Source organism: Squalius cephalus, assembly GCF_949319135.1.
Source record: "Squalius cephalus genome assembly, chromosome: 24".
In the NCBI taxonomy this organism is placed as follows: Eukaryota; Metazoa; Chordata; class Actinopteri; order Cypriniformes; family Leuciscidae; genus Squalius; species Squalius cephalus.
Window position 1 is genome coordinate 10965042 of NC_137145.1, and position 27778 is coordinate 10992819.

Sequence of the window (27778 nt, forward strand, 5' to 3'; positions counted from 1 at the left end):
CCAACTGGGCTGGAGTGTCTATTATTCAAGCTGTCAACGGAAGAAGTTCGGGTGTGAGGCGTTTGGAAAAATAGCTCCACAGTTTTACAACGAATAGTAAAACACCTGTTGAAAAGCATATTTTGCAGCGATTTTTGTGTGAGCATATCAGTGGACACCCCTGACCACTCGATGAGTTTCACGTCTTTGTAAACGAAAGTTTAATGTGTTTTAGGAAGGAGTGTTCCAGTGCACCTATACACCCAGTCTACTGGTGGGGGGGTACGAAAGAAACCTAAAATTCTCGGGACAGCAGCATTTGTCCAAAATTTAATCTTAACCGTTCTATTTCATCAGAAAATGAAATAGAAACAGGGCTTTAAGTGTAAAATACCGAACTTGTCCTTTAATGGTTACTTTTCTGAAATGAGGCATCCCCGATGACATGTGACCTCTAGAAGATGCAGCCTTTGTAATGTTACAGCGATTAATGCGTCTTAAATTGCATACTCGGAATATACTTCTTTTGAATAAGTAATTACTTTGCGACCATTAAAAATGTTTGTTCTATAATATAATGTATTCCAGACATACATTAATTATGTTGTCACTGTCATGTGATGTATACCAGCCTTAGTTGAGTCGCTTCACTGACATTCACAAATCCTCTCCCATATTTGCCTACTATATAATACTAGAGAAGTAGGCTATACATAGCCATTGAGGACATAGTGGAGTGAAAGTCCCAGTGCTCAGATTCCAGGCAATCTGTTTATTGTCACCTTATTGACACAAAAGGTGACACAGTTAGCCTAACTTCCTTTTCTCTCCCTAGAATATCACAACATTCTCATCCAGTTTGCCTTTCCCTCCAAAAAAACTATGAGTTCCAGGTCAGGTCTCGAATCTCATCATCCTATATGGAGAATCTAAGTTTTGGAGCGACTGGAGTGAGTCTATACTGGGGATCTTTAAAGGCCAACACTGACACAGGCGTATACCAATGACGAACTTATCACATCTTTATATGCCTTACTGACTAATCATTTTCCTCGCCATGTTATGTTCGCTGTTTTCCACAGGAACGTATGTGAGATTTCTGTAGATTTGTTGGAAGAAAGCCAAACAGATTAGTCTACTAACATTTTTGTCGAAGCAATGAGGTTTGAATCATAGTGCAAGATGTTATCTGTGCTAACACATATATTTCAGCAGAAAGAAGTCAATTCTAGAGTATGATTCGTGTACGGTTGGGAAATGCCCATCATCTACCAACCCATGTATTATCTGATTATTTAGCTGAGTGCTATTTGTGATTCATGCTACTATTATGCTACTATTCATACCAGTAGGCCTAGTTGCATTTACAGTGCTGGTCAGAATTATTTGCCCCCTTGGTAAATATGATCAAAGATGTCTGTAAAAAATAAATCTGCTTTGTTAATCCTTTTGATATTTTATTAAAAAATTAGCAAAAATCTAACCTTTTATTGAAGTAAAAGAATTGAAAGTGGGGGGAAAATCACATTATGAAATAAATATACGTTGGGATCAATTATTTGCCCCCTTGTATAACTTAAATGTATTGTTTCTCTTGGGAAAAGTTTTTTTTTAAAGGCATCTGAAATCTTAAAATTAAACAATGTCAGTATGTTGCTGAAATATATTAGCTGTGAATGTTTTAATCTAGATTTTTTTGTATTTGTAGCGTGTGCTCATCTGTAGCAACTGATAAAAAAAATTACAATTAGAATGTAATTCTATAAACGTGCTTTTTTACGATTTTAATGATTAGAAGTTTGTACACAAATATGTTGCTTAAAGAATGCGATGATTTTGTAATCACTGAATAAAAACATTAAATTTATCAATGTCTATGATGATTATTTACACATTTTAATAAAACAGTCAATTCTGACTTTCAAGCTGATCTTGGAAGTGAGATGCTTATCATGAATAGCAAGAACATCAAATACAATAACAGTGTGATTTTGTGATCTGGTATTTTGCATGTCTACAACATAATTTCAAAGTATAATTTTACATAAAACATGTAAACATTCATGTGAAAATGAAAGGACACCCTATTAAATTCTGTGATTTTATGTATCAGGAATAATAAAATAAATAATAAATAAAATAATTTGGTCTTATAGGTAAATACAACCTCAGATGAACAACAACACATGACATATTGTCATTATTTATTTAACAAAAACCAGGCTAAAATGGAGAAGCATGGGGGACAAACTAAGTACACTCTTACTGCTTCCATAGGAATTAAGAGGGTGAGTAGCAGTCAGGCACTGCTAATCTAATGCCTTTGATGAATTGATCATCAGCGAGTGTGATCACCTCTATAACAGCAGAAGTTTGGGCAGTTTGCTGGTCCTGAAGCCTTCAGGTGTGTGTTAACACAATGCCAGGGAGGAAAGACATCAGTACTGATCTTAAAACAGCAACTGTTGCTGCCATCAATCTGAGAAGGGTTGTACGGCCATTTCCAAACAATATGATGTCCAACATTCTACAGTGAGGAAGATTATTCTCAAGTGGAAATCATTCAAGACAGCTGCCAATCTCCGTCTCAGTAAATTCACCCTACGGTCAGACCGTGCAATGCAACAGGACAATGATCCCAAGCACACATAAGAATGGCTGAAAAAGAAAAGAATTAAAGTGTTGCAATGGCCCAGTCAAAGTCCAGACCCCAACTGAAATGTTGTGACGTATAAACAAATGCCCACAAACCTCAATGAACTGAAGCAACGTTATAAAGGCCAGAATCTATATTTATTATTTGTGTGTGTGTATATACATATATATATATTAAAACTATTTTTCAGATGCCGATTCACTTGTACATAAAAACTCACATATTGAGTTTAAGTTTAAAACCTAAAAAAAGCAAGACTAATAATAATATATATATATATACTAATATTGTCTTGCTTATTTTAGGTTTTAAACTCTTTTTATGTACAAGTGAATCGGCATCTGAAAAATAGTGTGTAAAAATAGATACAAATTAAAAACAAATTTAGCATTCAGTTCTTTTTAGGCGGTGAGCAGAGTGGCTTCTTCAGAAACAGGAAATCTCACATATATACGTCAGCCCACAAAGAACAGATACATTTAGAGCAGAACAAGGAAGACTGAAACAGACACAAAACAAGTGAGTTATGTAAAACATGTCCAAGATGATATTACTATTTGTCAGCCTTTTCCTTGGGAATATTCCTTCATTTACATTTGCAGCATCATCCGAACCGAGTGAGTATCATATAACTATTTTGAATTTTTTTTTTTTTTTTGATTATTATTAGATTTGACATGTTGACTTAAAACATATAATACCAAGTAAGGTTTACAAAAGTAAATTCTGAGGGTAGGGTACGTTGTCTTTTTATTCATTTCTTCCCCATTTTGTGGTTTTATTTGCATTTTAAAACTACGGAAGTAGTGTAATATATATATTATTATATATATATATATAATAATATGTTAACATATATAGGGCCAAAAAAGTCTGGCCACAGAGATTATTTCCAAAATGTCTGATTTGCCATGATGTGTATATTTAACATGAGCTTTTCTGTTTAGTTTTTTATACAAATAACTAAATTAAAATATTCAAAGAATTCTTGTGTAAGTCATTGATTTTATACTTTCAATTTGAATTAATATTATGTAATAAAATTGTGTTTTTGACTAAACAATTTACATATTTCCTGTAGGCTATGTATACGTGTCTGTCTTGCTGAGTGAGCGTCCTCTACTGACAAACAATATGCATTACAAGCTGTAATTATTTAGAAAAATGAACCTCAGGAGTTTGTAAATAAGTTAAGGTTCTACGAAGTATACCCAAGGTGCGTTTATTATACTTTTCTCTCATCTTTACCCAGAAATAAACTGCATTATCATAAATCTGGACTATGTTAACTGCACATGGAGTGAGCTTGGGCTCAAGTACAATTACAGTTTCAAGAGCAGGTGCGTATGTTGTACAAAATAGAAAAACCTGTAATTTTGGATGAAAATATCAAGACAAACTATTTTCTTTTGATTTCTCTTAGGTTTTCACATTCTGAAATTCTGGATTGTTCTACATATCACAAGATTAACAGTGTTAATGTGGGCTGCATGTTTCCCTTCAAAGAAGAACAAAGGTTTAATTTGTTGACCACATGGCTGTACAGTGACACTGGCAGTTTGGTGACAGAGCAGAACCATTCTCTGAAAGATTATGGTATGAAAAGTTATTCATATTTCTTACAACTTGACAACAACTGTATGGCAATAACTGGTTGATGGATTGATACGTTATACTGTGTTGCTTATCAGTGAAGCTTAACCCTCCGTTCAACCTGTCTGTGGTGGAGAGAAAGTATGCTGAACTGTGGCTGTACTGGAATGTCACGAATGTCACGAATAATGACATCTGTATTGAGAGTGAAGTTCGTCACAGGACAAATAACAGTGACTGGAAGGTATAAAATTACTATTATAAAAAAACTAAATGAATTCTGATTGCATGAGCTACATTCGAAGCACGTGCACATTGTATTTGTGTTCCTATTTATTTAATACAGCCTCTCACAGCTTATTAATTTACGAGAAGCTCGAGCTGATATTCAGACAAACGATTGTGATTTTTATATTTCCTTAAAGCAACTATTAAATAAACAAATAAACTGAATAAAAATAAATTATCATTGCTATGTATCTCTAGCCTGGTAATACCAGACTCTGCTACTTCACTTTGCTTCGTATACAGAAGCGAAATGAAATTGAGCGGAAGTAGGAAGTCTGACGTAGTCAGGCTAATGTATCTCACCTTGTGACACAGAACGTGGCACAGTTAACAACTTCTCTCTCTCCAGAACCCCCGTGCGGCCAGCAGGACCTCCTTCATTTGGACTTTTCCCTCCAAAAAACGGTATGAGTTCCAGGTCAGGGCTCGAATCTCATCATACTGCGGAGAGTCTAAGTTTTGGAGCGACTGGAGTGAGTCTGTGTACTGGGGATCTTTAACCCTTAATGGTACGGAGTTGCCATATGGCAACACTTAATTATTACTCATGTCCTTGTTATTCAGAAAAAATACAATAGTTGAAAACAATAATGAAAAGTGCAGCAGTGGCTTTAATAGCAACTCTTTTCCCAGAGAGTCTGGCTCCTGTGTCTGTGACGACCATAGACAGTAAAATAAAGGTGACGACACTGGTGTTGTGTACAGTGGGAGCCACAATAATACTCGTCATACTCTCCTGCTTGCTGGTCCGTAGTGAGAGGTTAGAATACATTTTTTTGTCCAATCATTTTAAACATTTTAGTTTAATAATTTTCAACAATAAAAGTCCATAAGTGTTTTTATTTACTCTAATCTAATGTTTAATGTTCCTTAGATTAAGAATAATTTTAATACCAGTGGTACCAAATGCAGGACGAAATGTAAGCAAATACCTTGCATCCCTTTTTGACAATGATGGCAATATAGAGGTAAGCAGTTTTTTGTTTTTTTAGTCATGTACCTTGAATTTGTTTTTTAATTCATAGAGGGGAATATGAGAATATATCATCTTTTTTTCACACAGAAATGGCTGTCCTTTCCTAAAGATCTGGAGAACGGCTTCAAACCCAATTTCACAGAGCGTGCCTGTCCTGTGCGCGAGTACAGAATGGTGTCCCAGTCCAGCAGTGACAGTGAAAGCATCCTCTCAAACCCAACAGACCTGTCGTCAGATTACCAATGCATGCATAGCTATTCATCAGCCTCCACCATACCTGGACCTGCTGAACCCCTACCAACCCAGGACCCATCTCCAGTGGATAACCCAGTCTAGGTATCTGTCTTAATTGACGGAGGCAATTCAGTGTAAGAGTTTAGAAATAAGTGTTATGAAATTAGAATTTTGATTGATGAAAAGCAGAACATTAACAGGTGAAAATTTGTTTTTTCAGGTTATATAATGATAAAATCCAGTTTTGGTATTTTGCACACATTTTGTTAAAAAATAAATAATCCAGTTAGAGTGTCACGATTTGGTTATGTTTCATGTTCCTGTTTCATGTCTGTCATGTGATCCCCTGTTCAAGTCATGTGATCCTGCCATGTGTTCCCTTGTCTGATGTTCACAGGTGTCCCTTGTCTTGTCATTAGTCTTGTGCGTATTTAAGCCCTCATGTTTGCCACGTGTCTTGGTCAAGTTTTCTGTAAAGTGTTTCACTGTAACCATGGTTGGTAAGTGTCTTGTCAATGTTCATGCTTTTGTTTTATGTTTGTCAATAAACTGCACTTGGGTTCTCTCTACAACACAAAGAAAACTTGACCAAGAAAAGACATGGCAAACATGAGGGCTTAAATACAAGACTAATGACAAGACAAGGGACACCTGTGAACAATGAACCAATGACACATCAGACAAGGGAACACATGGCAGGATCACATTGAACTTGAACAGGGGACTTGAACAGGGGATCACATGACAGACATGAAACAGGAACATGAAACATAACCAAATCGTGACAGAGTCAAGTTACATATCCAAACAAGGAATGATAAATGCTTGAATGTTTTTATATTTTATTTCTTATGTTCTTTTGTTTAAGCAGAATAATCATAGTGTAAGATGTGTCTGATAAGAGATGTATTTGGAAGAAAGAAGTAAATTCTAGAGTATGATTTGTGTACTGGTGGGAAAAGCCCTTCACCTTCCAAACCATGATTTAGAGTGCTTAATAGTTATTTGTGATTCATGCTGCTGCCAATTGGCAATGTAGTTGCAGTTTCATTTCAAATAGTGTTTCATTTTAACTAGACAAGTTGCTCAGGGATTTTACTTTTCAATTGTTCTGCTTTTCTTTATGTATTTATTCATAAAAGGTCTTAAAAAATGCATTTAAAATCTTAAAATTAAACAATGTTGGTATGTTGCTGAAATGTATATTGCCGTGTTTATCATCAATAGTATTGAACAAGTTTTGAGTTGTTTGTACACAAATATTATGCTTAAAGAATGTAATGCTTTTGCAATCATTGCACAAAACAGCTAAACTATCAATGTCTGTGATGATTATTTATACATTTGGATTCAATTATTCTTTTTATTTCATTTTTCACAGTCAATTCTGATGTTTGAGCTGATATTGAAGTGGGATGCTTATGCTCATAACTGCAAGAACATTAAATACAATTCATATTTATGAAACAAAAGGTACTTGGTTAAAACTTAATGTGACACGCACTAAATCATTAGAATAGGTCTTAGCAACATGAACATTTTAAATGATTAGAAACTACCCAAAAACGTACTATCCATAAATAGCATGCTTTTTTTTTTTTTCTACAACATAATTTCTAAGTATAAATGTACATAAATCATGGCTGGTCGCATAACATCATGATAGTTTTGTTAGTTTAAAAAACTAGGTACAAAACAGAATTGCATTTATCCAAGCTGGTCTTCATATTGTTTTCTGAAGCAGTCTCCAGCAGGGAAGAAATCCCAGCATCTCTCTTGGTACATCTTCCACACATATGATTCCTGTCAAACACACACGCATATCCTATATGTTTGACTAACTCTTCATTATTGTTCTGATGAGGTGTGAACATTGTGACATGTCTCACCTGCCCAGTGTGCTCCGTTTCATCCTTGTTGATTAAGTACATCAGGAAGAACCTAGTCAAGAGAGAAACATTAGTTCTGTTTGTCTGGAGATGGAGAGATTGTATAACATCAGAAAGGTGCCATAAAACTGAATTGCTCACATGTAATTGGCCAGGTTGTGTTCTTCAAGCGTATGGGTCTCAAAGCCATGTGGAGTTGTATCAAAATAATCACTCCCAATACCACATATAAAGCATTTGGTCTGAAGAAGCAATGCAGTGTGTAAAATCAGACAGACAGCTAAGTATATAAATACTTAATATGTATTTTTTTATTGGACAGTAATGATCTCAGTACCTCCATATCTTCTTTTACTTGCTCTTGCTGGTCTCTCAGCTCCCCAAAAGCATCAATGATCAGACCTGTGCAGACAAACATGCATTGGCAGTGAATTGCAGTGTAGTGTTTTCAATCAGATCCAGAAAATGAAATTTCATAGCCAGCCATAAATCTCCAAAACGTAAGATTTAATGTGGTATAATTGCTAGGATGTTACACAATTTGAAAAGCAAGACAAATCTCACCTTGAATGATGGCCAGCAGGATGACGATGACAAAAAAGAAAAAAGTGATGTCGAAGACCACACGATAGAGTTCATACTCGTCCCCTGCTGGGTCCTCAATCTCGTCTCCTATACCTCCACCTGCCCGAACACCCACATACATGTGGAACAGATAACACTGCCAAGAGAAAGAGAGAGAGATTTGTTGGATTAAACAGCATGTGTTTGGTTAGCAAAGAATGGCAATTTTTTTTTAAGGACTATACATTATTGGAGAAAGAGAATAAAGGACAATTTGATTGTATAATGAAGTGACCAACCGTCATCATGTCGTCACACTTCATGTCCGGCTCATCCTCGTCCTCGCTCTTATTGTAGAACTTCCTGAAGAAGTTGAAGGCCACCACAGTGTAAAGGTACACAACCACAGCCAGCAAACCCACAGTCATCATCAGCTAAAAACAATCCAACAGAGTCAACCGGTGCATCAGTACTGATTTCCAGACCCAGTTTTGTTTTGTTGTACTGACTGTACCTGTTTTCCATTGTGTGTGACGGAGGAAAGAATTGTACGCAGGGTCTTGACACCCATTGCAATGTCCAAAAGGTGACAAGCAAAGAAGAAATGGTTGTAATGTCCCAGAAGTGACATCACTGTGTACCACACCAGGTAGAGGAAAGTCTAAAAATAAAGAACACGTAGTGCACATGACATGAACTTAGCAATCAATCAATAAAATAAAATGTATTAGCTCACAAAAAAGACTTACATTGTCTGTGAACACAACTCCAAACTTCCAGATCTGATACTTGATGTCAATGGCAGTGAGCCTAAAAAATAATATGGAAAGAAAATCTAAAACTTGATCTCATATGAAAACATTGCCTTGACCAATCTGATTATGAAAAATCTATATTTTTGAAATTCTGTTTGGTGCCACTAGTGGCAAATAATAACACATAACCTAAATGTAATATCTTAGATAAAATGTCACAAACTTATATGCCAGTAGTGATGTATTTTTAATACCATGCAAGCATGGAGTTGTCTGGCTCTTCGTGTTTCTTGTCTGTCTGTTGTTTGCTGACATCCAGCGATGCCAGATCCATACCCAGCAGCTCTGCGATTCGCTCACGTCCATAAATATCTCCGTATTTATCCAGAACCTTACAAAATAATCAAGAATAATAAAGCTTTGTAAATGCACTCATTTTAAACCAAAACACCAACTAACAGGAAGAATATTGGTTTACCTTTCGCTTAACAAATTTGTCCCAGTAGTTGGTGGGAAAGGAGCTAAAACAATGATAAAGAGTATTAGTTTTTTTTAAATAATTATTATTAAAGGACCACAACTGGCTAGGTCTGCTAATGAACACTTATTAGAACACTTATCCTAGCGCATTATGGAAACATTAATTAGGGACCACATACCAGATGTACAAAACAACTTTGAGCTCAAAACATAATCTAGGTTAACTTTCGTTGTAGTCTACATGTCCGTTTTCCGATATATCTTGTAAGAAACAGCTCCATAATAATCAAGATGTCTCCACACTTACGGTGTATTTAGCACCAATCTGTCCCACTGGCCTTTGATGTCATCATCCTCTGGCTGTTCAGTGATGTAAAGACCATCAAACTCCAGCTTTCTCGCCAGCTCTTTCTCTCTCCTAAAAATTACCAGTGGAATCTAACAGACAATGACATCATGATCACTCACTGATAGCACAAATAAATAAGAATATTCGTGTACATATTCCAGATCAGAATTAAATAAAAACCAAAAATCAAAACTGATAATCATATAAGTTCAGGCACTAAAATATGAAACTAGTGGTTAAAACCTTAAGGCAGTTGTATCCAATGATGGTTATGAAAGCGATGACGGTGTGCAGAATGGACAGGCCGGACATAGTGGGCTGCATGTATCCGGTACTCTCTTCCAGAAAATAATAGACAGGACCTTCCTCAACATCATCATCGCCTCCATCCTCTCTGCCAGAGCCATCAAAGTCCTCCCCAGAGCCTTCAAACAGCCCAGAGCCTTCAAACATCCCTGAGCCTTCAAACATGCCTGAGCCTTCAAACTCATCAGTATTGGGAGGAGTATCAGATACCTGGAGAAATAAAAAGATGGAGCCTTAAAAACAAAAACTAGATTTTATTTTTACATCTACTGTATGCGTATGCGAAAGCAAAATTATTGTGAGGCATGCCATTTTAAAAGGAATTTAAAATGGTCATGAATATTTGATAATTTAAACAAAAGGACATATAAAGGAGACCAGAAATCCAAATGGACCAAAAATTTAAATGGGAAAACAATGTAAAAATCTAAAATAAGTTTACAACCTTGTAGAAGAGAAGAATGAAGTTCAAGGCAAAGGAGATGAACAAAGCCAGGAAACGAAGGTTGTAGAAGTTACGGGACAAACTGTTCTGTAGATGAACAAAGAAGGACATATAATTTTTTAATATATTATCGGTACTAGCAACTAGTAAGAAGGCCTTTACAAGGAAATGGCTCAATGAAGATCCCCCATCTGAAATTTTAAATAATGTGTACAATATGGAAACTCTGACCTTTTCATCAAGACAACATAATGATAGAATTTCATCATATTGGGGGAAATGGTTGAAAAGATTACATCGGTTAACTAAGTGTTTTTTTCCCCCCATGAACATCAAATACAATAACTGTGATTTTGTGATCTGGTATTGTGCATGTCTACAACATAATTTCAAAGTATAATTTTACATAAAACATGTAAACATTCATGTGAAAATGAAAGGACACCCTATTAAATTCTGTGATTTTATGTATCAGGAATAATAAAATAAATAATAAATAAAATAATTTGGTCTTATAGGTAAATACAACCTCAGATGAACAACAACACATGACATATTACACCGTGTCATTATTTATTTAACAAAAACCAGGCTAAAATGGAGAAGCATGGGGGACAAACTAAGTACACTCTTACTGCTTCCATAGGAATTAAGAGGGTGAGTAGCAGTCAGGCACTGCTAATCAAATGCCTTTGATGAATTGATCATCAGCGAGCGTGATCACCTCTATAACAGCAGAAGTTTGGGCAGTTTGCTGGTCCTGGAGCCTTCAGGTGTGTGTTAACACTATGCCAGGGAGGAAAGACATCAGTACTGATCTTAAAACAGCAACTGTTGCTGCCATCAATCTGAGAAGGGTTGTACGGCCATTTCCAAACAATTTGATGTCCAACATTCTACAGTGAGGAAGATTATTCTCAAGTGGAAATCATTCAAGACAGTTGCCAATCTCCGTCTCAGTAAATTCACCCTACGGTCAGACCGTGCAATGCAACAGGACAATGATCCCAAGCACACAAAAGAATGGCTGAAAAAGAAAAGAATTAAAGTGTTGCAATGGCCCAGTCAAAGTCCAGACCTCAACCCAACTGAAATGTTGTGACGTATAAACAAATGCCCACAAACCTCAATGAACTGAAGCAACGTTATAAAGGCCAGAATCTATATTTATTATTTGTATATATATATATATATATATATATATATATATATATATGTGTATATATATAAATATATTAAAACTATTTTTCAGATGCCGATTCACTTGTACATAAAAACTCACATATTGAGTTTAAGTTTAAAACCTAAAAAAAGCAAGACTAATAATAATAATAATAATAATAATTATATATATATATATATATATATATATATATATATATATATATATATATATAAATATACTAATATTGTCTTGCTTATTTTAGGTTTTAAACTCTTTTTATGTACAAGTGAATCGGCATCTGAAAAATAGTGTGTAAAAATAGATACAAATTAAAAACAAATTTAGCATTCAGTTCTTTTTAGGCGGTGAGCAGAGTGGCTTCTTCAGAAACAGGAAATCTCACATATATACGTCAGCCCACAAAGAACAGATACATTTAGAGCAGAACAAGGAAGACTGAAACAGACACAAAACAAGTGAGTTATGTAAAACATGTCCAAGATGATATTACTATTTGTCAGCCTTTTCCTTGGGAATATTCCTTCATTTACATTTGCAGCATCATCCGAACCGAGTGAGTATCATATAACTATTTTGAAATTTTTTTTTTTTTTGATTATTATTAGATTTGACATGTTGACTTAAAACATATAATACCAAGTAAGGTTTACAAAAGTAAATTCTGAGGGTAGGGTACGTTGTCTTTTTATTCATTTCTTCCCCATTTTTTGGTTTTATTTGCATTTTAAAACTACGGAAGTAGTGTGGTTGTACAACATTTAAGATGTTGAAGTATAATATGTTAACATATATAGGGCCAAAAAAGTCTGGCCACAGAGATTATTTCCAAAATGTCTGATTTGCCATGATGTGTATATTTAACATGAGCTTTTCTGTTTAGTTTTTTATACAAATAACTAAATTAAAATATTCAAAGAATTCTTGTGTAAGTCATTGATTTTATACTTTCAATTTGAATTAATATTATGTAATAAAATTGTGTTTTTGACTAAACAATTTACATATTTCCTGTAGGCTATGTATACGTGTCTGTCTTGCTGAGTGAGCGTCCTCTACTGACAAACAATATGCATTACAAGCTGTAATTATTTAGAAAAATGAACCTCAGGAGTTTGTAAATAAGTTAAGGTTCTACGAAGTATACCCAAGGTGCGTTTATTATACTTTTCTCTCATCTTTACCCAGAAATAAACTGCATTATCATAAATCTGGACTATGTTAACTGCACATGGAGTGAGCTTGGGCTCAAGTACAATTACAGTTTCAAGAGCAGGTGCGTATGTTGTACAAAATAGAAAAACCTGTAATTTTGGATGAAAATATCAAGACAAACTATTTTCTTTTGATTTCTCTTAGGTTTTCACATTCTGAAATTCTGGATTGTTCTACATATCACAAGATTAACAGTGTTAATGTGGGCTGCATGTTTCCCTTCAAAGAAGAACAAAGGTTTAATTTGTTGACCACATGGCTGTACAGTGACACTGGCAGTTTGGTGACAGAGCAGAACCATTCTCTGAAAGATTATGGTATGAAAAGTTATTCATATTTCTTACAACTTGACAACAACTGTATGGCAATAACTGGTTGATGGACATACGTTATACTGTGTTGCTTATCAGTGAAGCTTAACCCTCCGTTCAACCTGTCTGTGGTGGAGAGAAAAGATGCTGAACTGTGGCTGTACTGGAATGTCACGAATGTCACGAATAATGACATCTGTATTGAGAGTGAAGTTCGTCACAGGACAAATAACAGTGACTGGAAGGTATAAAATTACTATTATAAAAAAACTAAATGAATTCTGATTGCATGAGCTACATTCGAAGCACGTGCACATTGTATTTGTGTTCCTATTTATTTAATACAGCCTCTCACAGCTTATTAATTTAGGAGAAGCTCGAGCTGATATTCAGACAAACGATTGTGATTTTTATATTTCCTTAAAGCAACTATTAAATAAACAAATAAACTGAATAAAAATAAATTATCATTGCTATGTATCTCTAGCCTGGTAATACCAGACTCTGCTACTTCACTTTGCTTCGTATACAGAAGCGAAATGAAATTGAGCGGAAGTAGGAAGTCTGACGTAGTCAGGCTAATGTATCTCACCTTGTGACACAGAACGTGGCACAGTTAACAACTTCTCTCTCTCCAGAACCCCCGTGCGGCCAGCAGGACCTCCTTCATTTTGCCTTTTCCCTCCAAAAAACGGTATGAGTTCCAGGTCAGGGCTCGAATCTCATACTGCGGAGAGTCTAAGTTTTGGAGCGACTGGAGTGAGTCTGTGTACTGGGGATCTTTAACCCTTAATGGTACGGAGTTGTCATATGGCAACAATTAATTACTACTCATGTCCTTGTTATTCAGAAAAAATACAATATTTGAAAGCAATAATGAAAAGTGCAGCAGTGGCTTTAATGGCAACTCTTTTCCCAGAGAGTCTGGCTCCTGTGTCTGTGATGACACTGGTGCTGTATACAGTGGGAGCCACAATAATACTCGTCATACTCTCCTGCTTGCTGGTCCGTAGTGAGAGGTTAGAATACATTTTTTTTGTCCATTCATTTTAAACATTTTAGTTTAATAATTTTCAACAATAAAAGTCCATAAGTGTTTTATTTACTCTAATCTAATGTTTAATGTTCCTTAGATTAAGAATAATTTTAATACCAGTGGTACCAAATGCAGGACGAAATGTAAGCAAATACCTTGCATCCCTTTTTGACAATGATGGCAATATAGAGGTAAGCAGTTTTTTTGTTTTTTAGTCATGTACCTTGAATTTGTTTTTTAATTCATAGAGGGGAATATGAGAATATATAATCTTTTTTTCACACAGAAATGGCTGTCCATTCCTAAAGATCTGGAGAACGGCTTCAAACCCAATTTCACAGAGCGTGCCTGTCCTGTGCGCGAGTACAGAATGGTGTCCCAGTCCAGCAGTGACAGTGAAAGCATCCTCTCAAACCCAACAGACCTGTCGTCAGATTACCAATGCATGCATAGCTATTCATCAGCCTCCACCATACCTGGACCTGCTGAACCCCTACCAACCCAGGACCCATCTCCAGTGGATAACCCAGTCTAGGTATCTGTCTTAATTGACGGAGGCAATTCAGTGTAAGAGTTTAGAAATAAGTGTTATGAAATTAGAATTTTGATTGATGAAAAGTAGAACATTAACAGGTGAAAATTTGCATAACATAACCAAATCGTGACAGAGTCAAGTTACATATCCAAACAAGGAATGATAAATGCTTGAATGTTTTTATATTTTATTTCTTATGTTCTTTTAAGCAGAATAATCATAGTGTAAGATGTGTCTGATAAGAGATGTATTTGGAAGAAAGAAGTAAATTCTAGAGTATGATTTGTGTACTGATGGTGAAAAGCCCTTCACCTTCCAAACCATGATTTAGAGTGCTTAATAGTTATTTGTGATTCATGCTGCTGCCAATTGGCAATGTAGTTGCAGTTTCATTTCAAATAGTGTTTCATTTTAACTAGACAAGTTGCTCAGGGATTTTACTTTTCAATTGTTCTGCTTTTCTTTATGTATTTATTCATAAAAGGTCTTAAATGCATTTAAAATCTTAAAATTAAACAATGTTGGTATGTTGCTGAAATGTATATTGCCGTGTTTATCATCAGTAGTATTGAACAAGTTTTGAGTTGTTTGTACACAAATATTATGCTTAAAGAATGTAATGCTTTTGCAATCATTGCACAAAACAGCTAAACTATCAATGTCTGTGATTATTTATACATTTGGATTCAATTATTCTTTTTATTTCATTTTTCACAGTCAATTCTGATGTTTGAGCTGATGTTGAAGTGGGATGCTTATGCTCATAACTGCAAGAACATTAAATACAATTCATATTTATGAAACAAAAGGTACTTGGTTAAAACTTAATGTGACACGCACTAAAGAATCATTAGAATAGGTCTTAGCAACATGAACATTTTAAATGATTAGAAACTACCCAAAAACGTACTATCCATAAATAGCATGCATTTTTTTTTTTCTACAACATAATTTCTAAGTATAAATGTACATAAATCATGGCTGGTCGCATAACATCATAATAGTTTTGTTAGTTTAAAAAACTAGGTACAAAACAGAATTGCATTTATCCAAGCTGGTCTTCATATTGTTTTCTGAAGCAGTCTCCAGCAGGGAAGAAATCCCAGCATCTCTCTTGGTACATCTTCCACACATATGATTCCTGTCAAACACACACGCATATCCTATATGTTTGAATAACTCTTCATTATTGTTATGATGAGGTGTGAACATTGTGACATGTCTCACCTGCCCAGTGTGCTCCGTTTCATCCTTGTTGATTAAGTACATCAGGAAGAACCTAGTCAAGAGAGAAACATTAGTTCTGTTTGTCTGGAGATGGAGAGATTGTATAACATCAGAAAGGTGCCATAAAACTGAACTGCTCACATGTAATTGGCTAGGTTGTGTTCTTCAAGCGTATGGGTCTCAAAGCCATGTGGAGTTGTATCAAAATAATCACTCCCAATACCACATATAAAGCATTTGGTCTGAAGAAGCAATGCAATGTGTAAAATCAGACAGACAGCTAAGTATATAAATACTTAATATGTATTTTTTTATTGGACAGTAATGATCTCAGTACCTCCATATCTTCTTTTACTTGCTCTTGCTGGTCTCTCAGCTCCCCAAAAGCATCAATGATCAGACCTGTGCAGACAAACATGCATTGGCAGTGAATTGCAGTGTAGTGTTTTCAATCAGATCCAGAAAATGAAATTTCATAGCCAGCCATAAATCTCCAAAATGTAAGATTTAATGTGGTATAATTGCTAGGATGTTACACAATTTGAAAAGCAAGACAAATCTCACCTTGAATGATGGCCAGCAGGATGACGATGACAAAAAAGAAAAAAGTGATGTCGAAGACCACACGATAGAGTTCATACTCGTCCCCTGCTGGGTCCTCAATCTCGTCTCCTATACCTCCACCTGCCCGAACACCCACATACATGTGGAACAGATAACACTGCCAAGAGAAAGAGAGAGAGATTTGTTGGATTAAACAGCATGTGTTTGGTTAGCGAAGAATAACAATTTTTTTTTTAAGTACTATACATTATTGGAGAAAGAGAATAAAGGACAATTTGATTGTATAATGAAGTGACCAACCGTCATCATGTCGTCACACTTCATGTCCGGCTCATCCTCGTCCTCGCTCTTATTGTAGAACTTCCTGAAGAAGTTGAAGGCCACCACAGTGTAAAGGTACACAACCACAGCCAGCAAACCCACAGTCATCATCAGCTAAAAACAATCCAACAGAGTCAACCGGTGCATCAGTACTGATTTCCAGACCCAGTTTTGTTTTGTTGTACTGACTGTACCTGTTTTCCATTGTGTGTGACGGAGGAAAGAATTGTACGCAGGGTCTTGACACCCATTGCAATGTCCAAAAGGTGACAAGCAAAGAAGAAATGGTTGTAATGTCCCAGAAGTGACATCACTGTGTACCACACCAGGTAGAGGAAAGTCTAAAAATAAAGAACACGTAGTGCACATGACATGAACTTAGCAATCAATCAATAAAATAAAATGTATTAGCTCACAAAAAAGACTTACATTGTCTGTGAACACAACTCCAAACTTCCAGATCTGATACTTGATGTCAATGGCAGTGAGCCTAAAAAATAATATGGAAAGAAAATCTAAAACTTGATCTCATATGAAAACATTGCCTTGACCAATCTGATTATGAAAAATCTATATTTTTGAAATTCTGTTTGGTGCCACTAGTGGCAAATAATAACACATAACCTAAATGTAATATCTTAGATAAGATGTCACAAACTTATATGCCAGTAGTGATGTATTTTTAATACCATGCAAGCATGGAGTTGTCTGGCTCTTCGTGTTTCTTGTCTGTCTGTTGTTTGCTGACATCCAGCGATGCCAGATCCATACCCAGCAGCTCTGCGATTCGCTCACGTCCATAAATATCTCCGTATTTATCCAGAACCTTACAAAATAATCAAGAATAATAAAGCTTTGTAAATGCACTCATTTTAAACCAAAACACCAACAGGAAGAATATTGGTTTACCTTTCGCTTAACAAATTTGTCCCAGTAGTTGGTGGGAAAGGAGCTAAAACAATGATAAAGAGTATTAGTTTTTTTTAAATAATTATTATTAAAGGACCACAACTGGCTAGGTCTGCTAATGAACACTTATTAGAACACTTATCCTAGCGCATTATGGAAACATTAATTAGGGACCACATACCAGATGTACAAAACAACTTTGAGCTCAAAACATAATCTAGGTTAACTTTCGTTGTAGTCTACATGTCCGTTTTCCGATATATCTTGTAAGAAACAGCTCCATAATAATCAAGATGTCTCCACACTTACGGTGTATTTAGCACCAATCTGTCCCACTGGCCTTTGATGTCATCATCCTCTGGCTGTTCAGTGATGTAAAGACCATCAAACTCCAGCTTTCTCGCCAGCTCTTTCTCTCTCCTAAAAATTACCAGTGGAATCTAACAGACAATGACATCATGATCACTCACTGATAGCACAAATAAATAAGAATATTCGTGTACATATTCCAGATCAGAATTAAATAAAAACCAAAAATCAAAACTGATAATCATATAAGTTCAGGCACTAAAATATGAAACTAGTGGTTAAAACCTTAAGGCAGTTGTATCCAATGATGGTTATGAAAGCGATGACGGTGTGCAGAATGGACAGGCCGGACATAGTGGGCTGCATGTATCCGGTACTTTCTTCCAGAAAATAATAGACAGGACCTTCCTCAACATCATCATCGCCTCCATCCTCTCTGCCAGAGCCATCAAAGTCCTCCCCAGAGCCTTCAAACAGCCCAGAGCCTTCAAACATCCCTGAGCCTTCAAACATGCCTGAGCCTTCAAACTCATCAGTATTGGGAGGAGTATCAGATACCTGGAGAAATAAAAAGATGGAGCCTTAAAAACAAAAACTAGATTTTATTTTTACATCTACTGTATGCGTATGCGAAAGCAAAATTATTGTGAGGCATGCCATTTTAAAAGGAATTTAAAATGGTCATGAATATTTGATAATTTAAACAAAAGGACATATAAAGGAGACCAGAAATCCAAATGGACCAAAAATTTAAATGGGAAAACAATGTAAAAATCTAAAATAAGTTTACAACCTTGTAGAAGAGAAGAATGAAGTTCAAGGCAAAGGAGATGAACAAAGCCAGGAAACGAAGGTTGTAGAAGTTACGGGACAAACTGTTCTGTAGATGAACAAAGAAGGACATATAATTTTTTAATATATTATCGGTACTAGCAACTAGTAAGAAGGCCTTTACAAGGAAATGGCTCAATGAAGATCCCCCATCTGAAATTTTAAATAATGTGTACAATATGGAAACTCTGACCTTTTCATCAAGACAACATAATGATAGAATTTCATCATATTGGGGGAAATGGTTGAAAAGATTACATCGGTTAACTAAGTGTTTTTTTCCCCCCATGAACATCAAATACAATAACTGTGATTTTGTGATCTGGTATTGTGCATGTCTACAACATAATTTCAAAGTATAATTTTACATAAAACATGTAAACATTCATGTGAAAATGAAAGGACACCCTATTAAATTCTGTGATTTTATGTATCAGGAATAATAAAATAAATAATAAATAAAATAATTTGGTCTTATAGGTAAATACAACCTCAGATGAACAACAACACATGACATATTACACCGTGTCATTATTTATTTAACAAAAACCAGGCTAAAATGGAGAAGCATGGGGGACAAACTAAGTACACTCTTACTGCTTCCATAGGAATTAAGAGGGTGAGTAGCAGTCAGGCACTGCTAATCAAATGCCTTTGATGAATTGATCATCAGCGAGCGTGATCACCTCTATAACAGCAGAAGTTTGGGCAGTTTGCTGGTCCTGGAGCCTTCAGGTGTGTGTTAACACTATGCCAGGGAGGAAAGACATCAGTACTGATCTTAAAACAGCAACTGTTGCTGCCATCAATCTGAGAAGGGTTGTACGGCCATTTCCAAACAATTTGATGTCCAACATTCTACAGTGAGGAAGATTATTCTCAAGTGGAAATCATTCAAGACAGTTGCCAATCTCCGTCTCAGTAAATTCACCCTACGGTCAGACCGTGCAATGCAACAGGACAATGATCCCAAGCACACAAAAGAATGGCTGAAAAAGAAAAGAATTAAAGTGTTGCAATGGCCCAGTCAAAGTCCAGACCTCAACCCAACTGAAATGTTGTGACGTATAAACAAATGCCCACAAACCTCAATGAACTGAAGCAACGTTATAAAGGCCAGAATCTATATTTATTATTTGTATATATATATATATATATATATATATATATATATATATATGTGTATATATATAAATATATTAAAACTATTTTTCAGATGCCGATTCACTTGTACATAAAAACTCACATATTGAGTTTAAGTTTAAAACCTAAAAAAAGCAAGACTAATAATAATAATAATAATAATAATTATATATATATATATATATATATATATATATATATATATATATATATATATATATATATAAATATACTAATATTGTCTTGCTTATTTTAGGTTTTAAACTCTTTTTATGTACAAGTGAATCGGCATCTGAAAAATAGTGTGTAAAAATAGATACAAATTAAAAACAAATTTAGCATTCAGTTCTTTTTAGGCGGTGAGCAGAGTGGCTTCTTCAGAAACAGGAAATCTCACATATATACGTCAGCCCACAAAGAACAGATACATTTAGAGCAGAACAAGGAAGACTGAAACAGACACAAAACAAGTGAGTTATGTAAAACATGTCCAAGATGATATTACTATTTGTCAGCCTTTTCCTTGGGAATATTCCTTCATTTACATTTGCAGCATCATCCGAACCGAGTGAGTATCATATAACTATTTTGAAATTTTTTTTTTTTTTGATTATTATTAGATTTGACATGTTGACTTAAAACATATAATACCAAGTAAGGTTTACAAAAGTAAATTCTGAGGGTAGGGTACGTTGTCTTTTTATTCATTTCTTCCCCATTTTTTGGTTTTATTTGCATTTTAAAACTACGGAAGTAGTGTGGTTGTACAACATTTAAGATGTTGAAGTATAATATGTTAACATATATAGGGCCAAAAAAGTCTGGCCACAGAGATTATTTCCAAAATGTCTGATCTGCCATGATGTGTATATTTAACATGAGCTTTTCTGTTTAGTTTTTTATACAAATAACTAAATTAAAATATTCAAAGAATTCTTGTGTAAGTCATTGATTTTATACTTTCAATTTGAATTAATATTATGTAATAAAATTGTGTTTTTGACTAAACAATTTACATATTTCCTGTAGGCTATGTATACGTGTCTGTCTTGCTGAGTGAGCGTCCTCTACTGACAAACAATATGCATTACAAGCTGTAATTATTTAGAAAAATGAACCTCAGGAGTTTGTAAATAAGTTAAGGTTCTACGAAGTATACCCAAGGTGCGTTTATTATACTTTTCTCTCATCTTTACCCAGAAATAAACTGCATTATCATAAATCTGGACTATGTTAACTGCACATGGAGTGAGCTTGGGCTCAAGTACAATTACAGTTTCAAGAGCAGGTGCGTATGTTGTACAAAATAGAAAAACCTGTAATTTTGGATGAAAATATCAAGACAAACTATTTTCTTTTGATTTCTCTTAGGTTTTCACATTCTGAAATTCTGGATTGTTCTACATATCACAAGATTAACAGTGTTAATGTGGGCTGCATGTTTCCCTTCAAAGAAGAACAAAGGTTTAATTTGTTGACCACATGGCTGTACAGTGACACTGGCAGTTTGGTGACAGAGCAGAACCATTCTCTGAAAGATTATGGTATGAAAAGTTATTCATATTTCTTACAACTTGACAACAACTGTATGGCAATAACTGGTTGATGGACATACGTTATACTGTGTTGCTTATCAGTGAAGCTTAACCCTCCGTTCAACCTGTCTGTGGTGGAGAGAAAAGATGCTGAACTGTGGCTGTACTGGAATGTCACGAATGTCACGAATAATGACATCTGTATTGAGAGTGAAGTTCGTCACAGGACAAATAACAGTGACTGGAAGGTATAAAATTACTATTATAAAAAAACTAAATGAATTCTGATTGCATGAGCTACATTCGAAGCACGTGCACATTGTATTTGTGTTCCTATTTATTTAATACAGCCTCTCACAGCTTATTAATTTAGGAGAAGCTCGAGCTGATATTCAGACAAACGATTGTGATTTTTATATTTCCTTAAAGCAACTATTAAATAAACAAATAAACTGAATAAAAATAAATTATCATTGCTATGTATCTCTAGCCTGGTAATACCAGACTCTGCTACTTCACTTTGCTTCGTATACAGAAGCGAAATGAAATTGAGCGGAAGTAGGAAGTCTGACGTAGTCAGGCTAATGTATCTCACCTTGTGACACAGAACGTGGCACAGTTAACAACTTCTCTCTCTCCAGAACCCCCGTGCGGCCAGCAGGACCTCCTTCATTTTGCCTTTTCCCTCCAAAAAACGGTATGAGTTCCAGGTCAGGGCTCGAATCTCATACTGCGGAGAGTCTAAGTTTTGGAGCGACTGGAGTGAGTCTGTGTACTGGGGATCTTTAACCCTTAATGGTACGGAGTTGTCATATGGCAACAATTAATTACTACTCATGTCCTTGTTATTCAGAAAAAATACAATATTTGAAAGCAATAATGAAAAGTGCAGCAGTGGCTTTAATAGCAACTCTTTTCCCAGAGAGTCTGGCTCCTGTGTCTGTGATGACACTGGTGCTGTATACAGTGGGAGCCACAATAATACTCGTCATACTCTCCTGCTTGCTGGTCCGTAGTGAGAGGTTAGAATACATTTTTTTTTGTCCATTCATTTTAAACATTTTAGTTTAATAATTTTCAACAATAAAAGTCCATAAGTGTTTTATTTACTCTAATCTAATGTTTAATGTTCCTTAGATTAAGAATAATTTTAATACCAGTGGTACCAAATGCAGGACGAAATGTAAGCAAATACCTTGCATCCCTTTTTGACAATGATGGCATGGAGGTAAGCAGTTTTTTTGTTTTTTAGTCATGTACCTTGAATTTGTTTTTTAATTCATAGAGGGGAATATGAGAATATATCATCTTTTTTTCACACAGAAATGGCTGTCCATGCCTAAAGATCTGGAGAACGGCTTCAAACCCAATTTCACAGAGCGTGCCTGTCCTGTGCGCGAGTACAGAATGGTGTCCCAGTCCAGCAGTGACAGTGAAAGCATCCTCTCAAACCCAACAGATCTGTCATCAGATTACCAATGCATGCATAGCTATTCATCAGCCTCCACCATACCTGGACCTGCTGAACCCCTACCAACCCAGGACCCATCTCCAGTGGATAACCCAGTCTAGGTATCTGTCTTAATTGACGGAGGCAATTCAGTGTAAGAGTTTAGAAATAAGTGTTATGAAATTAGAATTTTGATTGATGAAAAGTAGAACATTAACAGGTGAAAATTTGCATAACATAACCAAATCGTGACAGAGTCAAGTTACATATCCAAACAAGGAATGATAAATGCTTGAATGTTTTTATATTTTATTTCTTATGTTCTTTTAAGCAGAATAATCATAGTGTAAGATGTGTCTGATAAGAGATGTATTTGGAAGAAAGAAGTAAATTCTAGAGTATGATTTGTGTACTGATGGTGAAAAGCCCTTCACCTTCCAAACCATGATTTAGAGTGCTTAATAGTTATTTGTGATTCATGCTGCTGCCAATTGGCAATGTAGTTGCAGTTTCATTTCAAATAGTGTTTCATTTTAACTAGACAAGTTGCTCAGGGATTTTACTTTTCAATTGTTCTGCTTTTCTTTATGTATTTATTCATAAAAGGTCTTAAATGCATTTAAAATCTTAAAATTAAACAATGTTGGTATGTTGCTGAAATGTATATTGCCGTGTTTATCATCAGTAGTATTGAACAAGTTTTGAGTTGTTTGTACACAAATATTATGCTTAAAGAATGTAATGCTTTTGCAATCATTGCACAAAACAGCTAAACTATCAATGTCTGTGATTATTTATACATTTGGATTCAATTATTCTTTTTATTTCATTTTTCACAGTCAATTCTGATGTTTGAGCTGATGTTGAAGTGGGATGCTTATGCTCATAACTGCAAGAACATTAAATACAATTCATATTTATGAAACAAAAGGTACTTGGTTAAAACTTAATGTGACACGCACTAAATCATTAGAATAGGTCTTAGCAACATGAACATTTTAAATGATTAGAAACTACCCAAAAACGTACTATCCATAAATAGCATGCTTTTTTTTTTTTTTTCTACAACATAATTTCTAAGTATAAATGTACATAAATCATGGCTGGTCGCATAACATCATGATAGTTTTGTTAGTTTAAAAAACTAGGTACAAAACAGAATTGCATTTATCCAAGCTGGTCTTCATATTGTTTTCTGAAGCAGTCTCCAGCAGGGAAGAAATCCCAGCATCTCTCTTGGTACATCTTCCACACATATGATTCCTGTCAAACACACACGCATATCCTATATGTTTGAATAACTCTTCATTATTGTTCTGATGAGGTGTGAACATTGTGACATGTCTCACCTGCCCAGTGTGCTCCGTTTCATCCTTGTTGATTAAGTACATCAGGAAGAACCTAGTCAAGAGAGAAACATTAGTTCTGTTTGTCTGGAGATGGAGAGATTGTATAACATCAGAAAGGTGCCATAAAACTGAATTGCTCACATGTAATTGGCCAGGTTGTGTTCTTCAAGCGTATGGGTCTCAAAGCCATGTGGAGTTGTATCAAAATAATCACTCCCAATACCACATATAAAGCATTTGGTCTGAAGAAGCAATGCAATGTGTAAAATCAGACAGACAGCTATAAATACTTAATATGTATTTTTTTATAGGACAGTAATGATCTCAGTACCTCCATATCTTCTTTTACTTGCTCTTGCTGGTCTCTCAGCTCCCCAAAAGCATCAATGATCAGACCTGTGCAGACAAACATGCATTGGCAGTGAATTGCAGTGTAGTGTTTTCAATCAGATCCAGAAAATGAAATTTCATAGCCAGCCATAAATCTCCAAAATGTAAGATTTAATGTGGTATAATTGCTAAGATGTTACACAAGTTGAAAAGCAAGACAAGTCTCACCTTGAATGATGGCCAGCAGGATGACGATGACAAAAAAGAAAAAAGTGATGTCGAAGACCACACGATAGAGTTCATACTCGTCCCCTGCTGGGTCCTCAATCTCGTCTCCTATACCTCCACCTGCCCGAACACCCACATACATGTGGAACAGATAACACTGCCAAGAGAAAGAGAGAGAGATTTGTTGGATTATACAGCATGTGTTTGGTTAGCAAAGAATGGGAGAAAAAAGTGAACAACCCATAACAAATTTTTTTTTAAGTACTATACATTATTGGAGAAAGAGAATAAAGGACAATTTGATTGTATAATGAAGTGACCAACCGTCATCATGTCGTCACACTTCATGTCCGGCTCATCCTCGTCCTCGCTCTTATTGTAGAACTTCCTGAAGAAGTTGAAGGCCACCACAGTGTAAAGGTACACAACCACAGCCAGCAAACCCACAGTCATCATCAGCTAAAAACAATCCAACAGAGTCAACCGGTGCATCAGTACTGATTTCCAGACCCAGTTTTGTTTTGTTGTACTGACTGTACCTGTTTTCCATTGTGTGTGACGGAGGAAAGAATTGTACGCAGGGTCTTGACACCCATTGCAATGTCCAAAAGGTGACAAGCAAAGAAGAAATGGTTGTAATGTCCCAGAAGTGACATCACTGTGTACCACACCAGGTAGAGGAAAGTCTAAAAAAAAAGAACACGTAGTGCACATGACATGAACTTAGCAATCAATCAATAAAATAAAATGTATTAGCTCACAAAAAAGACTTACATTGTCTGTGAACACAACTCCAAACTTCCAGATCTGATACTTGATGTCAATGGCAGTGAGCCTAAAAAATAATATGGAAAGAAAATCTAAAACTTGATCTCATATGAAAACATTGCCTTGACCAATGGTTTTAGGGCAGGATGATCTGATTATGAAAAATCTATATTTTTGAAATTCTGTTTGGTGCCACTAGTGGCAAATAATAACACATAACCTAAATGTAATATCTTAGATAAGATGTCACAAACTTATATGCCAGTAGTGATGTATTTTTAATACCATGCAAGCATGGAGTTGTCTGGCTCTTCGTGTTTCTTGTCTGTCTGTTGTTTGCTGACATCCAGCGATGCCAGATCCATACCCAGCAGCTCTGCGATTCGCTCACGTCCATAAATATCTCCGTATTTATCCAGAACCTTACAAAATAATCAAGAATAATAAAGCTTTGTAAATGCACTCATTTTAAACCAAAACACCAACAGGAAGAATATTGGTTTACCTTTCGCTTAACAAATTTGTCCCAGTAGTTGGTGGGAAAGGAGCTAAAACAATGATAAAGAGTATTAGTTTTTTTTTAATAATTATTATTAAAGGACCACAACTGGCTAGGTCTGCTAATGAACACTTATTAGAACACTTATCCTAGCGCATTATGGAAACATTAATTAGGGACCACATACCAGATGTACAAAACAACTTTGAGCTCAAAACATAATCTAGGTTAACTTTCGTTGTAGTCTACATGTCCGTTTTCCGATATATCTTGTAAGAAACAGCTCCATAATAATCAAGATGTCTCCACACTTACGGTGTATTTAGCACCAATCTGTCCCACTGGCCTTTGATGTCATCATCCTCTGGCTGTTCAGTGATGTAAAGACCATCAAACTCCAGCTTTCTCGCCAGCTCTTTCTCTCTCCTAAAAATTACCAGTGGAATCTAACAGACAATGACATCATGATCACTCATTGATAGCACAAATAAATAAGAATATTCGTGTACATATTCCAGATCAGAATTAAATAAAAACCAAAAATCAAAACTGATAATCATATAAGTTCAGGCACTAAAATATGAAACTAGTGGTTAAAACCTTAAGGCAGTTGTATCCAATGATGGTTATGAAAGCGATGACGGTGTGCAGAATGGACAGGCCGGACATAGTGGGCTGCATGTATCCGGTACTTTCTTCCAGAAAATAATAGACAGGACCTTCCTCAACATCATCATCGCCTCCATCCTCTCTGCCAGAGCCATCAAAGTCCTCCCCAGAGCCTTCAAACAGCCCAGAGCCTTCAAACATCCCTGAGCCTTCAAACATGCCTGAGCCTTCAAACTCATCAGTATTGGGAGGAGTATCAGATACCTGGAGAAATAAAAAGATGGAGCCTTAAAAACACTAGAACTAGAACACAAATCTAAAACTAGATTTTATTTTTATATCTACTGTATGCGAAAACAAAATTATTGTGAGGCATGCCATTTTAAAAGGAATTTAAAATGGTCATGAATATTTGATAATTTAAACAAAAGGACATATAAAGGAGAGCAGAAATCCAAATGGACCAAAAATTTAAATGGGAAAACAATGTAAAAATCTAAAATAAGTTTACAACCTTGTAGAAGAGAAGAATGAAGTTCAAGGCAAAGGAGATGAACAAAGCCAGGAAACGAAGGTTGTAGAAGTTACGGGACAAACTGTTCTGTAGATGAACAAAGAAGGACATATAATTTTTTAATATATTATCGGTACTAGCAACTAGTAAGAAGGCCTTTACAAGGAAATGGCTCAATGAAGATCCCCCATCTGAAATTTTAAATAATGTGTACAATATGGAAACTCTGACCTTTTCATCAAGACAACATAATGATAGAATTTCATCATATTGGGGGAAATGGTTGAAAAGATTACATCGGTTAACTAAGTGTTTTTTTCCCCCCATGAACATCAAATACAATAACTGTGATTTTGTGATCTGGTATTGTGCATGTCTACAACATAATTTCAAAGTAT

General features: G+C 35.5%; 6 protein-coding genes across 8 annotated transcripts; 3 read left to right on the forward strand and 3 right to left on the reverse strand.

Annotated features, from left to right (window-relative positions):
* The first annotated feature begins 3128 nt into the window (after positions 1-3128).
* LOC307152717 (cytokine receptor common subunit gamma-like) lies at positions 3129-7190 on the forward strand. Of its 3 annotated transcripts, none has more exons than XR_013820039.1 (9): positions 3129-3252; positions 3888-3975; positions 4059-4231; positions 4327-4472; positions 4866-5025; positions 5150-5276; positions 5391-5484; positions 5580-6064; positions 6426-7190. XR_013820039.1 is itself a non-coding variant. In XM_079861581.1 (8 exons), exons 1-8 carry the CDS (start codon positions 3171-3173, stop codon positions 5826-5828), a joined length of 1119 nt encoding a protein of 372 aa, XP_079717707.1. In that variant the 5' UTR covers positions 3132-3170; the 3' UTR covers positions 5829-7190. The 3 variants fall into 3 exon arrangements, 1 of the variants encoding a protein (XP_079717707.1); XR_013820040.1 differs by having other exon boundaries at positions 3133-3252; positions 5580-5980; positions 6412-7190; XM_079861581.1 differs by having other exon boundaries at positions 3132-3252; positions 5580-7190.
* Positions 7103-10625, reverse strand: LOC307152161 (ryanodine receptor 1-like; the record flags this gene model as incomplete). Its single annotated transcript, XM_079860568.1, has 13 exons — positions 7103-7529; positions 7616-7667; positions 7757-7857; positions 7953-8017; positions 8180-8336; positions 8479-8613; positions 8694-8840; positions 8929-8989; positions 9189-9325; positions 9413-9455; positions 9722-9852; positions 10007-10279; positions 10515-10625. The coding sequence occupies 13 exons, from the start codon at positions 10623-10625 to the stop codon at positions 7434-7436; spliced, it is 1509 nt and encodes a 502-aa protein (XP_079716694.1). The 3' UTR covers positions 7103-7433.
* Positions 10626-12117: 1492 nt separating this feature from the next.
* LOC307152718 (cytokine receptor common subunit gamma-like) lies at positions 12118-15593 on the forward strand. The gene is made up of 8 exons (XM_079861582.1): positions 12118-12253; positions 12886-12973; positions 13057-13229; positions 13323-13468; positions 13862-14018; positions 14143-14242; positions 14357-14450; positions 14546-15593. Exons 1-8 carry the CDS (start codon positions 12172-12174, stop codon positions 14792-14794), a joined length of 1089 nt encoding a protein of 362 aa, XP_079717708.1. The 5' UTR covers positions 12118-12171; the 3' UTR covers positions 14795-15593.
* On the reverse strand, positions 15240-19028 carry LOC307152162 (ryanodine receptor 1-like; the record flags this gene model as incomplete). The annotated part of the gene is made up of 13 exons (XM_079860569.1): positions 15240-15935; positions 16022-16073; positions 16163-16263; positions 16359-16423; positions 16586-16742; positions 16886-17020; positions 17101-17247; positions 17336-17396; positions 17596-17732; positions 17816-17858; positions 18125-18255; positions 18410-18682; positions 18918-19028. 13 exons carry the CDS (start codon positions 19026-19028, stop codon positions 15840-15842), a joined length of 1509 nt encoding a protein of 502 aa, XP_079716695.1. The 3' UTR covers positions 15240-15839.
* Positions 19029-20552: 1524 nt separating this feature from the next.
* LOC307152720 (cytokine receptor common subunit gamma-like) lies at positions 20553-23854 on the forward strand. The gene is made up of 8 exons (XM_079861584.1): positions 20553-20666; positions 21299-21386; positions 21470-21642; positions 21736-21881; positions 22275-22431; positions 22556-22655; positions 22771-22861; positions 22957-23854. The coding sequence occupies exons 1-8, from the start codon at positions 20585-20587 to the stop codon at positions 23203-23205; spliced, it is 1086 nt and encodes a 361-aa protein (XP_079717710.1). The 5' UTR covers positions 20553-20584; the 3' UTR covers positions 23206-23854.
* A 354-nt stretch (positions 23855-24208) lies between these two features.
* Positions 24209-27491, reverse strand: LOC307152163 (ryanodine receptor 1-like; the record flags this gene model as incomplete). The annotated part of the gene is made up of 13 exons (XM_079860570.1): positions 24209-24346; positions 24433-24484; positions 24574-24674; positions 24764-24828; positions 24991-25147; positions 25315-25449; positions 25530-25676; positions 25765-25825; positions 26044-26180; positions 26264-26306; positions 26573-26703; positions 26858-27130; positions 27381-27491. The coding sequence occupies 13 exons, from the start codon at positions 27489-27491 to the stop codon at positions 24251-24253; spliced, it is 1509 nt and encodes a 502-aa protein (XP_079716696.1). The 3' UTR covers positions 24209-24250.
* Positions 27492-27778: the final 287 nt, after the last annotated feature.